The sequence below is a fragment of the Gobius niger genome, assembly GCF_951799975.1.
Source record: "Gobius niger genome assembly, chromosome: 7".
NCBI classification, from domain to species: Eukaryota; Metazoa; Chordata; class Actinopteri; order Gobiiformes; family Gobiidae; genus Gobius; species Gobius niger.
This window is the reverse complement of record NC_136858.1, coordinates 30,161,743-30,175,632: the sequence shown is the minus strand read 5'-3', so window position 1 is coordinate 30,175,632 and position 13,890 is coordinate 30,161,743. Positions and strand designations below refer to the sequence as shown.

Sequence of the window (13,890 nt, the reverse complement as noted above, 5' to 3'; positions counted from 1 at the left end):
CTGAGGCAGCTTCTGGTACATCCTAAAGATAAAATAACATGGGGGGAAAAATGCAACGCCATTTACGAGATACCATGCAAATCATGCAACAAATCATACATAGGAGAAACAGGACGACCTTTCCACATAAGAACAAAGGAACACCAAACAGAATGCGAAAAAGAAACAAGGGGACGTCTCACACGAACAAAAAAAAGAAAAGGCAGAACAGGAGAATTTAAAATCGGCTATTTCGGACCACTGCAAAAGAAACAACCACATCATGGACAGGGACGAGGCTCGGGTCATTGGATCGGAAACAAATAAATTCAAACGCTGGATAAAAGAAGCCATAGAAATCAGGAAACGGAGCACCAACACCATCTACCGTGACGAAGGAGCGTTTCTCCTGTCCCACACCTGGGACACCCTCCTCCAATGATTACGCCCCCTGTCGCCCTGAATCCACCGGGCGGCAGGGGGCGTGACCAGTCTGTCGGACCTGTTGGGACCGTCAGACTGGTCACGCCTCGGAAGTAAGAACAGCTGATAAGTGACATGTCACCGCACACCGGTGATACTTCTGATGACGGCCTGCAGATGGCGGCTGAAACATGTAAAGGTAAAAGATCTTTAACATCTCTAACCTTAGTGTCGAACCTAAAAAATGATACTAGAACACAAGTAGACACAATGAACGTTACGAAGTTTTAACAATCTACAGTTTGTATTCAATGTTTGAGCCGCTTGAAAACTATTTATCTGAAAACACAAAAATTGATCTCATCCAGTGTCTAATCTCTGTAGGTGGAAGTGTTCAAAGTGCTTCATGAGTTCCTACCTCTGCCTCAGCAGAGGTTTGTGTGATACTGATGTTGTGTTAATTAAACTTTTTTTGTCCACATATGCTTTGTGCCACTCAGATGACTGTTGAAACGGAGACCTTCAGGAGAGAATGTCTTGCCCTTCTGTGAAAGCCGGCTGCTAACGAATTTTTCTGCTCATATATTTGACCTTGTAGGGATGAGTTTGTGTTGGCGTTGTGCAGTGAGCCAGCGAGGTTATGGCTGCCAAATACTCTCATCATACAGCCTCAGGCAAGTAACTCCACAAGTCACGAGCAACAGAACAAGCAAGTTTAATCAAACTCTAAAGAGACAGTTTTCAAAGCGTCTAATTAATTCCTTGAAAGGTTTTGTTTTTAGAGTAGCATTACTAATCAGAGCTTGGGTAATAAGTAAGGTAAAGGTGTACTTCATTGTCTCTGTTGAGAAATGTGTCCTCTGCATTCGATGCCGCTGGGGCGAAACATATGGAGCAGTGGCCGACCTCAGTGCAGCCCCCGGGGACCCATCTCCAAATGTCGAGCCAGGCTGATGGTCTGAATCACCTGGATATAGGATTAATGCTTGATGGGGTCAACCCAGAGCACAAGGAAGAAACCCATCCAGATATGGGGAGAGAAACATGCAAACTCCATCTAGAAAGGCACACATGGTCCGGGAATTAAACCTTCTTGCTGTGAGACAATATTCCATAATCTTCAAGTATTTCCATTCAATGCCATCTTCTTTTGCTTTAGCCAGTGCCGGGTCACAGAGGCATCAGTCTGAGCAGAGATGTCCAGTCTTCCCACTTCCTCCTTCTCTTCCAGGAGGATTCTGAGCAGTGTGTCCTACATCGTCACTGGGGCATCCTCCTCCCAGTTTAATTTATTAACTTAAAAATCCAAGTCCCATAACTAAACCTTGTGTGTTTGAGGTGTACGCTGAAAAGTTTATTGAGGCCAAACTTTTCAGCCTCTTCATCAGATGTGCCTTTGGTGCTTTGCTGTTCAGATCAGCACAAATGGACTGAGGACATATACTTCGCAATGAAAACCCAGCGTCAGACATGTCTCTTCGGACCGTCCTTTATAGACCTGAGTGCTGAGGAGGCGCCTCTCACAGCTGACAGGAGAGAACTTAATAAGCTACTCCACACAGCCATCTCAGCCCTGGGACGTATCAACGCGGGGGCAGGTGTGTGAGCCCGGGTACCTCTGATGAAGACACATGTCTCAACTCAAATATGACATGTGCCTTTTCCCCCCCCAACATCTGCAGTAACGAGAGAGACACTCCAGTCTGACCCTAATAAGACCGGCATGTCTTCTGTCAAAGTTCAGTGGAAATAATGCAATAACTTGTGGTTTGGAGTAGCGTCTGAAGAAGATGATTCACTTGTTGTGACAGGCACATGTAATAAAATAGTCTTGTGCAGAAGTTAATATAGGAGCCTCGAGGCAGCGCTTGTATGACACACATACAACAGTGCAATTTCAATTTAGTCGTGACAATGCGGAACAAACTCAGCTCAAGCATGGCTCAGCGCTGACATTTAGCGCATTACATGAATTGAAATGATTTACAGGCTTATGGTTGTTGCACTACATCAAAGAAAACGGCAAAGTCAGTTTAACCATGCGGCTTAACATATTAGGCATGGTGACGGTCCTCGACACCAGGTCACCCAACTTACACTTTTAAAGTAGAAAGTACATTTAGTAGAACAATGAAGTAGGCCTCAACTCTGACAATGTTCAAATCCAGGCTGAAAACAGTTCTTTTTACCCGAGCATATGACAACAGAAAGTATTTTATCTGCACTCTTTTACTGTAATTGATTAATTTTTATGTAATATTTGATCTGCTTTCTTGTGTATGAATTGTGCTCTACAAATAAACTTGCCTTGACTTGCCTATAGGCTCCAGTACAGTGCCTCTCGAAAGTATTCATACACCTTGAACATTTGCACATTTTGTCATGTTTACAACCCTAAACATAAAGATTTTATTTTGATTTTTTTACTGAACGTTCACACACAAGTACCAGACAACTGTGAAGTGAAAGCAAAATGATACATGATTCTGTTATTTTTCAAAAAATAGAAAAGTGAAAAGTGGGGCTTGCATAAGTATTCATACAGCATTTTCTGAGTGCATTAAATGGAGATAAGTATTTATATTTATCTAGGTTCGAGAGCCGGACCACACCTCCAATACGCCTCTTCCGCCCGCCGGCCTATTTAAGCCCCCCGACTACTAACCTCGTCCTCTCGTTCGGAGTTTCCGGCCCCACCCTCCCTCCCTTCTACTAATACTTTTTCTGCTATTTCTACAGATAGGGGATGAGAGCCCGTGAGCTTCCCTATCTGAAGCCCCAAAACGACAACGCCAACGTTCTAAAATAAACATCTTTTCATACATCATACCTGAGGTTGTGGTTCTTGTGAGCGAAATTGCCTTCATAACATTCCTAATGACTCCAGAATGTTCACACCTTGGCCTAACGGTTAAATAGAGGCCACATGTGTGTAATCTACTCTCAGTATAATTTCAGCTGTTCTTTTAGGCCCTCAGAGCTGTGGTCGGAGTGTATTGGTCACTAAACAACATCATGAAGGCCAAGGAGCACCAGAGAGGTCAGGGATAAAGTTCTGTAGAAGTTTAAAGCAGCATTAAGTTATACAAAGATTTCCCAAGATTTAAACATCTCCCGGAGCATTGTTCAATCCATCATTCAGAAATGGAAAGAGTATAGCACCACTGCCAACTTACCAGGACACGGCTGTTCACGTAAACTAACAAACTGAACAAGGAGGACACTGGTAAGAAATACAACCAAGTGCCCCAAGATAACTCTGGAGGAGCTGTGAAGTCCTGCCGCTGAGCTGGGGGAATCTGTGCATGGGACAACTATAAGTCGTATCTACACAAATCTGGCCTTCATCGACGAGTGGAAGAAGAAGGCCATTATTGAAAGGAGGCCATAAGAAATCCCGTTTGAAGTTTGCTAGAAGTTATATGGAGGACACAGCTCCATGTGGAAGAAGGAGCTTTGGTCAGATGAGACAAAAATTGAACTTTTTGGCCCAGATGCAAAACGTTATGTATGGAGCAAACCTAACACTGCTCATCGTCCTGAGTGCACCATCCCCAGTGTCAAATATACGGGGGGGGGGGGGGGGGGGGAATCATGCTGTGGGGCAGCTTTTCCTCAGTGGGGACTGGGGAGATTGTAAGAATAGTTGTGAAGATGGATGGAGCCAAATACAGGGACATTTTGGAAGAAAAGCTGCTGGAGTCAGCAAGAGAACTGAGGCTGGGGCGGAGATTCAACTTCCAGCAGGACAATGACCCTAAATACAAAGATAAATCTACAATGGAATGGTTCAATAAAAACATATTAATGTGTTAGAATGGCCCAGTCAAAGTCCTGACCTAAATCCTATTGAAAATCTGTGGAATAATCTGAAAACTGCTGTTCACAAACGCTCTCCTTCTAATGTGACAGAGCTTGAGTTGTTTTGTAAAGAGGAATGGGCTAAAATGTCAGTCTCTAAATGTGCAAATCTTGTAGAGTCAAACCCCAAAAGACTTTCTGCTGTTATTGCAGCAAAAGGGGGTCCCACAAAGTATTCATTCATGCTGTATGAATACTTATGCACGCCCCACTTTTCGGTTTTCTATTTTTTGAAAAATAACAGAATCATGTATCATTTAGCTTTCACTTCACAGTTGTCGGTTACTTGTGTGTGAACGTTCAGTAAAAAAATCTAAATAAAAAGTTTATGTTTAAGGTTGTAAACATGACAAAATGTGCAAAGGTTCAAGGTTTATGAATACTTTCGAGAGGCACTATATATGTATTTCTAATGTTTTCTTCGCTCGTGCGTCACGTGACAAGACAAAGTGAAAGCCCAGAGAGAGGGAGGGGGCGGAGAGAGAGGGCTTCATAAGCGCGCGCTGGAGCTCAAAGTCTTTGCTTTTACTTTGCTCTTTCCTTCGCACTTTTCTCCCGCTGCTCAAGACCTCGCATGTTTTTGTTACTTTCCTCTATTCCATTTGACCGACTCCAATGAAAGACATCGGTCGAGTCGATGAAGGAGACTTCCAGGGGGCAGAGCAGCGGCTGATAGAGTTGTAATAAAGCAAAGAAACCCGCCCGGGGGGATCGGATCAGGCTGAGGGGAGAGAGAAGGGAGCCGACCGGGGGAGACGATAAGACGCTTCAGGTGCACCCAGAGACGCGATGGAGGCGCGCGGATTGTGTGAATGAAGATAGGACTCCCCCCTCGCTTCCCCGCTGCTGCACTGGATTACAAAGTGAACAGTCTGAAGAGATTAGAAACAAAGCGGTATCACGGATTACCTGGGAACCATGAACTCGCCACCGGATCGCAGGAAAAACGTGCGGCAGCTGGCTTTGGAGATCGGCATCCGAGTTCTGCTCTTCGGAGTTTTCGTGTAAGTCAAGCCTTTAACTTTACAATTTCTTCTATTTGTGTAGCATTTCTAAAAAAATCTTTCATTATTTCATCGGCGAATTTATCCAGTCATGTGTACTTGTAGTAACTGTACCGAGGGGGAGGGTTTGCCTGTTACTCCTTTGCCGCCGAGTGGTGCTGGGCGAACAGGTTGCGGATAGTTCTGCTCCTATGGACAGCGCCGCGTTAACAGGTTACGCTCCAGTGGACGCGGTTCAGCACCACGGACAGCGCGGCGCTACAGGTTGCACGATCCGACTCCGTTTACAGCATCTTGCACTGCAGATCTGAAGTACTTTTGGCTCCGTCTACGGGAATACCCCCCCCCTTATGCATAGTAAACGCACGCTCACACTTTGTAAGCAGGTTACATCCAGTTGTTTAAAGTAGCAGTGCAAAGAAAATAGTCATTCAACAAAAGTAGCATTGTCAGAATTTACTCATTCGTGTGTCCATTCAGAAACGTATCCTCTTGACCTTAGACATTAGGTTTAGAAACATAGACTTAAATCTAAATCTGATACTGTGTTATGTAGACTTCAATGTTCACAAGTTGATGGACACTGCAGAAAGATAATCCCCTTCTTGTAAGTTTTTCTCCTCCTCCTTTGAGTGCAGGTTGTAGGCATTATTATAGGTCTACTAAATTTCAAGGAAACCAGTAGCAAGAAATACGACGCGTTCCTTAAATTGACTTTGCGCACCATCGAGGGACATTGTGACTGTTTGATGAGGAACAAACCACACACTGCCTCTGTACAGTTCAGCACCACGGAGAGCGGCGTGCTAACAGGTTGCTGATTCAGAGATCCAGACACCATTCACACTCCTAACAACCCTGCGGATCGAGGTACTTCGGCTGCACTGGGAATACCCCCCCCCCCCCCCCCTCTTAAACGAGCCGTGATTGTAAGTGATTAAGTGTGGCCCAGGGAATCCACGGGCGCTTCGTAAGCAGGTTGGGCTCCACACAAAGGAGGGTGAATTATTTATTGTTTGTCTTGTGTTGGAGGAGATAAGCCTGGTTTGCGTCAGTGTTGTGTCATTTATGGATTTTCTGCTCAGTGCCCCCCCCCCCAGGTCTTGCTTTGTGAAATGACTCACCTTTCACGTCTCGCCCTGGGACTGTCTGCCTCTTGATGGTTGAGACAGTGCTAGATGGTGCGGGCTTGGTGTTTTTATTTGAGGGGTATCTGCAGTGCCCACTCTGCTGCAATGGCCTACGGGGCACTTCAGCCCTCATTAAAATCAAAGAGAGGTCGCTTCAAGAAGAAACTCTGGGGAAAATGTATTGGAAATCATGTGAAATTTAAAGTAGCACTAAAATGTTTTTCCGCCCAAACGCTGTGGCATGACCACTGGGACGGGGACTGCTTCAGGTGGTGCTCAGCATTCTCTAGACTCCTTGTTAGTCTTTCATTAAAACCATTTTACACATGGCTTAGACTTATTTTAAACTTGGATTTGCCCTGGTGTAGACCTGGTTTGGATCTCGTGATATTTGTTAGGAGGTGTGAAAAGTATGAGGAGGACTTCTTTATCAGATTGGACTTTGTGGCATGAAAGTGTCAATATGGAGGTATATGTGCCACATAATTATTGATAATGACTGGCTATCATGATACATTCAGCTTATTCCGCCCCGCCCACTTTTGCCTCTTTTTCCCATTGGCGCTTCCATTGCATTGACACTTCCGGTAGAGGCAAGGCAAGTTTATTTGTAGAGCACAATTCATACACAAGGCAATTCAAAGTGCTACACAGTTGCATAAAGTTACAAGAAAACAGATCAAATCAATAAAACATCAACATACAATTAATCAATTACAGTGAAAGGCAAGAGTGCAGATAAGATACTTTCAGTTGTCATATGCATGGGCAAAAAGACAAGTTTTCAGCCTGGATTTGAACATTGTCAGAGTCTGTCAGGGCCTGTCGCACATCCTCGTGAAGACTGTTCCAGATTATAGATGGATGAAACTGAAACGCAGACTCACCGTGTTTAGTTCTGACTCTGGGAACCACCAGGAGACCCCTCCCTGAAGTTCTCAGGGTCCGAGATGGTTCATACGGCTGTAACATGTCAGAGATGTACTTTGGTGCTAAACCAGATTCTATTCTCTGAGTGACAGGAAGTTTCAAGTTTCAAGTTTAATGGTTTTGTATAGCCCAATATCACAACAGAAGTCGCCTCACAGGGCTGCACCAAACATTAAGGCAATAAAACAGAGCAATAAATATGCCAATTAAAAGTTCAGGTGAATCCAGGCAAATATAATGTCCAATAGGAGGTAGCGATGAGCGGCGTGGGTGTCCCCCATCCATAGACTCTCCAGCACGGCAAGGAAAAACTCAAAAACCCGGCAGGAGAAAAGAGAAACCTTGGGGAGAACCACAGAAGGAGAGATCCACTCCCATGGACGGACAGGCTATAGAGACCCAGGGCCGGAAGCCAGTGCAGAGACCGGAGCACTGGACTAACATGGTCTTATTTCCTGGTTCTTGTCAGGACTCGAGCAGCAGCGTTCTGGATGTACTGCAGTTGTCTAACAGTGAGTAGCCATTACAGTAGTCAAACCTGCTGGAGACAAAAACATGGATAAGTCTCTGTTTTTTTTTACACTATTCCTCTGATCTTAGCAATGTTTCTCAGATGGTGAAAAGCTGCTGATGTTATTGCTTTGATGTGGCTGTTTAAGTTCAGGTCTGAGTCCATGATCCCTCCTAGATTTCGAACCTGATTTTTTGGTTTGAGAGAGAGGTGACTGAAAACACTTGGGGCCCGATCTTGTGCATCAAAACGGAGACGATAGCGTGACATTTTGCGCTCAGTAGGAGCGCACTTTGTGATCTTGCCACTCCAGACTTGGCGCATTTAAGTGGGTTGAGACACACACATTTTCCTCCAACCAGATCGACTCCGCGTCCAGGAGAGTGGTTGTGTGGGAGTGGGGGTGAACATGTGCTTTTGTTTTGCTGCGCGTTCACGCCAAGCGCGGGCCGATCCGCTCCACAGCGGACGCTGTAGCTCTTTTTCTCTCGAGACGTGAACATCGTTTAGCTCACGATGGGGTAAATAAAGTTTTTAGTTTGTCCTGTGAGAGCCTAAGGCTTAAGAAAGAACGCAAGACAGCGCAATGTAAACGAGGAAGTGAATGTCAGCCGTGTTTCCATCAGTGCAGTCACCTCCTCTTGTGACGCCCCCTCACAGGTGGCGGAGGCGAATGACACATATAGCTCCGCCTCTCGGAAAATAATTCGCCAAGAGCCTGCGCCGCCCCGTGCGCCGCCACAAGATCTGGCCCATAGTCTTTGTGCCTGTGGGCCAAAAACAATGATCTCAGTTTCGTGTGAGTTCAGTTGGAGAAAGGTGTTTTGCGTCCACAAAGCGATCCGTTCGATGCAGTGACAGATCAGTTCACTGCATAGAGCGCCGAGTCCGTTCATTAAGCGGAGAACGAGGGAAAATGTTCGCTGCGAAAATGTACAATGTTCTTTTGCACCGACAAGTCAACACTGCACCGTTTCTCTGCGCGGCCTAAAAACGTCTTGTATTGATGTAGCAACTGATCATTATCTTGACTTCTCCGGCCTATGTAAACTAATAGGAGTGAAGGGGCAGGCACAATTCATGGTGGCACTTCTGTAATAAGGTGAACAGGGAGAAGATTTTCACACAGCAGGTTGCTTTACGTTTTATTTGCACACTGAGAGAGAATGATAATACTGTAGTGAGAAGTTTGTTTCTTTCTTTTTTTTTGCCCGATCATTGTACTAAACCAACATAGTACTATAACTTTGGATTAAATCCTCTCATTTCTATTTATACTCAAAAACAAAGATTTATTTAGATCTGTCTCGTCTCATCCTTTTGTATCTTTTGCTCCTTTCAAGTGTAATTCTCTGAAAACACCCTGATCGTTTTCTAGATATCGTGACTGGCTTCCCATTTTGGCTTGTCACATTGTACTCTTCTTTAATGAGTTTTATTCTCTTGATGGGCCCCTCACTCACTTGCCCCGCGCTCATCTGCAAAGCCTCGACTGCCCGAGGTGGTTCGTTAGGTGCCGCTCCCTTTGTCATTGTGTCAGACAATGTTAATGAACCTTCCCACTGAAAATGTCTGCACAAAACAAAGCCAGCCTGAGATTTTATCATCAGGTGGAGGGAAATTGGTCGCTCCATCCTTTAGCTCTCTGTAGGGGGAGTTAAAAAAAAAGTACTTGGTGAGATTAAATATTCAAATCAGTAATGACAGCAAAAGAGCAGTGTTGTGCGGGTTAGAGTTTCGATGGATGGGTCCATGAGCGAGTACATCGGGGAGGCGGCTTTTGATGAAAAGTTTTAAATATTCATTTTGTGTTATTTTGGAGAGCCCAATATCTCAACAGGAGTCGTCTAACATGGGCTCACAATTGATGATTTGATCAAACAGAGAGGCAGTTTGAAAAATCCAAAATGAACCAGATATCAAACAAAGAAACAGGCAAGCAGAGTCGACGAGACGAAACGAGTCAATGAAACGAGAAGAGAAAAGTCAAGGAGATCCGCCAAGAAGTCATCAGAAGGGGATGGTTTAGCCGCAAAGGGAAGGGACAGAAGGGTTTAACATTTTCAGGCAGGAGAATCGGAGGAAGAAGAAGATGCAAACGGCCTATAGTTGGAGGCAAAAATTATGTTATTATGTTAACTTTATGCATAACAACCTGCACAAGAAACGAGGGGAGGAAATCCATCTATCGTGAGCGTAGCATCCGGAATAGCATTTGCTCATTAATCATTGCCAAGGAGACATTGTGTTGCAACGTTTTCCTCTCTACCTTGTGTTTTACTATCAAGACGCCGCCTGTCTCTACAGCTCTCACTTTCTCCTCTCAGTGGCTAGAGGTAAAGTGGCAGTTCTTATGCTGGACAGATCTCTCGCAGGACCTTGTATTTTTCTATACATCATCTTAAATATCGATCAAATGGAAATGCACCCAGGTGTCATGGCCAGTGTTCGGTTTGATGGTCTGCCCACCTGAAAGCTCTCAGCTGCTGAAGCCTCTGCTTTAGTGCCAGTGCCTGATGAATGCCTTTCACTCAGTATCATCATCAATAGGGACCGGCCACAGCACCTCTGAGCCTTTCAAATCTCAGTCATGAAAGTACGCCGGCCTTGTAATTGATTAAATGCGCTTTGAACCGCGCGAGTGTTGATGAAGTAGCATCAAGAAATAACATTATTAGCAACCTATGTATTTGCTTTTCCAGATAGGAAATATTTGAGACAAGGACAGCACAGAAGGAATTCATTTTGATACAGAACAAACTAATGTCCAGTTTTTCTAGGTCGAGCCACACAGGGTCAGTAAGAGAATAATTGACTGGGCACATGGGTGTCCTTGTGCAAACTTTTTGCACTCTACTTTATGCACAATATACTGTACATATTATACTGTAGTACAGGGCTCTGCAGAAGGGAACAATAAACTTTTTGAGGATGGTGACAATGTAAAATCATAGTCTCAATGCAGTATTTACTACATTATCTAAATGCTTACAATTTCATTTTTCTGTAGATACTAGACATGTTGAGACCTATATTCACTATACGTGCATTTGAATTTTAGTCTTTAGGCTTGAACAAAATGTGTGATGCGACTTTCATGACCGAACAGCTCTTTTAAGATAAGATAAGATAAAGATAAACCTTTATTGATCTCACAAAGGAGAAATTCACTTGTTACAGTCGGCGTTCAGACTGTTTTGTTCAGACTGACTTTTGAATGACTCCTTAAAGGGACTATACAGAGTTTATACAATGTTAAAACAAGTATTTTCCTCCCCCTACATGTTCCAGCCATGTCGTGTAGAATGAGCTCAGACCTGTTCACCACAACTGCCTCTAAAATCCTGCACTGTCACTCAAAAAGTTGTTACTTCAGGTCCGAAGTGCCGTCATGCACGAGCTTAATATAGAAGCTGCAGTTACACATAAGACCTGAGGTGGCAGTAGTGAGGATGAAATGACCAACTTATAACTAGTCTCTTTAAGGTGAATTCGAACCGGATCAATTTTACCCAGAATTCCCCCCAAGCGAACACACGAATCAAACCAAACAGTGGAGCAGGCGACACAAGTGAAAGCTTGCTGCACCAAAGTCAAAGCTAAATGCACTAAAAATGATTTGTTGGACAGTTGCAGCCTCTTTTTATTAGTTGTGGCGCAAGATTTTGTTCACAATTCCATTTTTCAAAGCGTAAACATCAGTCCCTTTTGTATTTTTAGTTGATTTAAGTCAAAAAAGTGCCTTTTGTCGATCGCGTAAAGAGCCGTAAATCCCATCACTATAGTTGAAACAATGCCTATATAATTTTACAGCATGCAAAAATGTATATTCTAATATTATATATAACACCTCCTTCCAGGAGTAGTAGGAGTTGTTTAATTAGTGCTGTAATCCTGCATATTTAGGCCGCCTCCCTTTTCTGCACTGAAGTTTCTCTGAGTTTTTAGTCTTGACACACCTTCACTAAAACTAGTCTGTGGTCAAACTCTCCTCCCTGAGCAGATTTGCGTGTGTCAGGTTCCTCTCGTTGATACTGGGTGATTTTGACAGACTCTCCTTCCCACTGTAGCACTTGGAACACCCTTTAACTACATTACATGATATCTGAAATACTAGGGCCATTTCCTTGACACATTCTATACATTTTTTATGAAATGTCTTGGCTAATGTCAAGGCTAAAGAATCCTAAATAATGCATAATGTATGACATGTGCCTCATTATAAAGTAAGAGGCCGCTCCACACACTTTAGGGTTGTCTAAAGTGACATTACTGCCAATTTGTCCTTCGCTTCCACTAGACTCTCATAATTACTGTCTTGCACTGTCAAAAAGTCTTAGTGGGGCTACTTTGTGCCTGTGTTTCATCATAATGCGCTGACAATAGGAGTAAATATAGCCCAATTAGCCTCTTATTTGTGCTTTCTCTGAGGTGGATACAAATAGATCTTTCTGCTAATTATCCGCAAAATAGACCGGCGCCTTTCAGCCTCTTCACTGCCGTGTAAAATGTGACACAATGACACGAGCGCAGCGCCGTCGTCAGAGCAGCGGTGGCAGTAATTGTTGCATTGAACTTCAACACTCAGAGAGACCCCGGCTGCTGGTCCCGTGGGGGGCGTTCCTATGTGTGTTTTTGTTTCACCTTTTTTGTCGCAGGTGAAGTCAGGGATAATTGGGGTCAACTGCGATCACATTTGGGGCGCTCCTCTCGAGGGGTAGAGTAGTGTTTTTAGCCCGTGCATGTTCATGCTCCGGGGGGGAGCAGGGAGGCAGTGGGTGAGTTGTCAAGGAGAAATAAGCCAGTGCCTGGTGAATACAGAGCTGCCAATGAAAAAGAAAATAAGCAGAATTTTATTTTGAACGGAGCGGGGCTGAAAGAGAGGCTGCGTCTGAAAGCATTAAATTGTAGCCTCTAACTACTAACACTAACAACTAATCCTTAACCTTTCATGGGGTCAACTGTTCGATCTCTGTGCAGTTAGTGAACTAGAGCTTCAGAGCTATTTTGCACAATCCGGCCGTCCTTACCCAGGGGAAGAGGAAGTGACCACAGCTGTTTTTCTTCTTCTTTAGTCATTGGTGCAGTGCAGGCCAAACAAAAGTGCATGCGCCCCCTACTGTATAGTGTCCAATAACAATAACTACAACATAGTGTCCAAACAAAGACATTTAAGGAGAAAAAAAATCCAAATGAGCTATACATTTCCCTTTAGTGTTATTTTATTTCAAGAGCTGTTTCATAAAGCTACAGTAGCAAATTAGCCATGTGGCTTAAGTTTCTACTAAATGAAAGCAAATGCACAAAAGCACAAACTGCCTTAATTTAATCCGTTTACTGAGGCGGCTCTTTAACACACTGACATGTGACTTTTTATTATTATTTTTATTATTAAATGTGCACCTGTCAAAAGTGGTTGCGCATGAATCACTCGAGGGTGGGGCCGAGGGGGGTGTGGGGTGTGGCGCAGTGGCTTATGGGACGGCACATAGCTCCTAATCACCGGTTAGTTAGTGCCAGTGGTCCCTATGCTAAAGTGGCTATGGTTAGCAATGAGGCTCCTTTTCCTAATTCCTTCCTAACTGACAGCTCAATTCGGATGCTTCTTATCATGGCGGACACTGACGCACATCCGGTTTGGGGTAAGACCTCTTACCAATCTGCTCGTTTCGGAAGGGGCCAGAAATTGGCTTTGTATTCTTTGCAGACTCCATGTCTGCTTACTATAAAGCTCCATAGTTTAGTTCCTTGTCTTATCCATATGAAAGAGATGCTTAACTTTTAGCCAAAAGGCTAAAGAGTTTTTTTGTTTTTAATAATGTTGGTGATGACATTTTATTCCAGTCTAATTACTTCTGACATTTTGCTAATATTGTTTAGGTGGTTCAATAATTTTGTGCCATTTCAGTCATGTTTTATTCATTAAGTTTGAGCTGAGTGACATAGTTTTAATAGACTGATAATTTCCGCGACATTTAGTATTAGTCGATGCTAATTGGTGTTTTCGTTTTTATTTGGGGCAGGTAAATGTTCCACAATGTTGACTAGACCA

General features: G+C 43.8%; 1 protein-coding gene across 1 annotated transcript in view; it reads left to right on the top strand.

Annotated features, from left to right (window-relative positions):
- Nucleotides 1-4,804: 4,804 nt before the first annotated feature.
- The window catches only part of plpp4 (phospholipid phosphatase 4), an 87,568-nt gene continuing 78,482 nt past the window's right edge, over nt 4,805-13,890 (top strand). Inside the window, exon 1 of the mRNA XM_079559800.1 lies at nt 4,805-5,267. Within this exon, the coding sequence (XP_079415926.1) occupies nt 5,182-5,267 (86 nt within the window). The 5' untranslated portion in view covers nt 4,805-5,181. The remainder of the gene's footprint in view (nt 5,268-13,890) is intronic.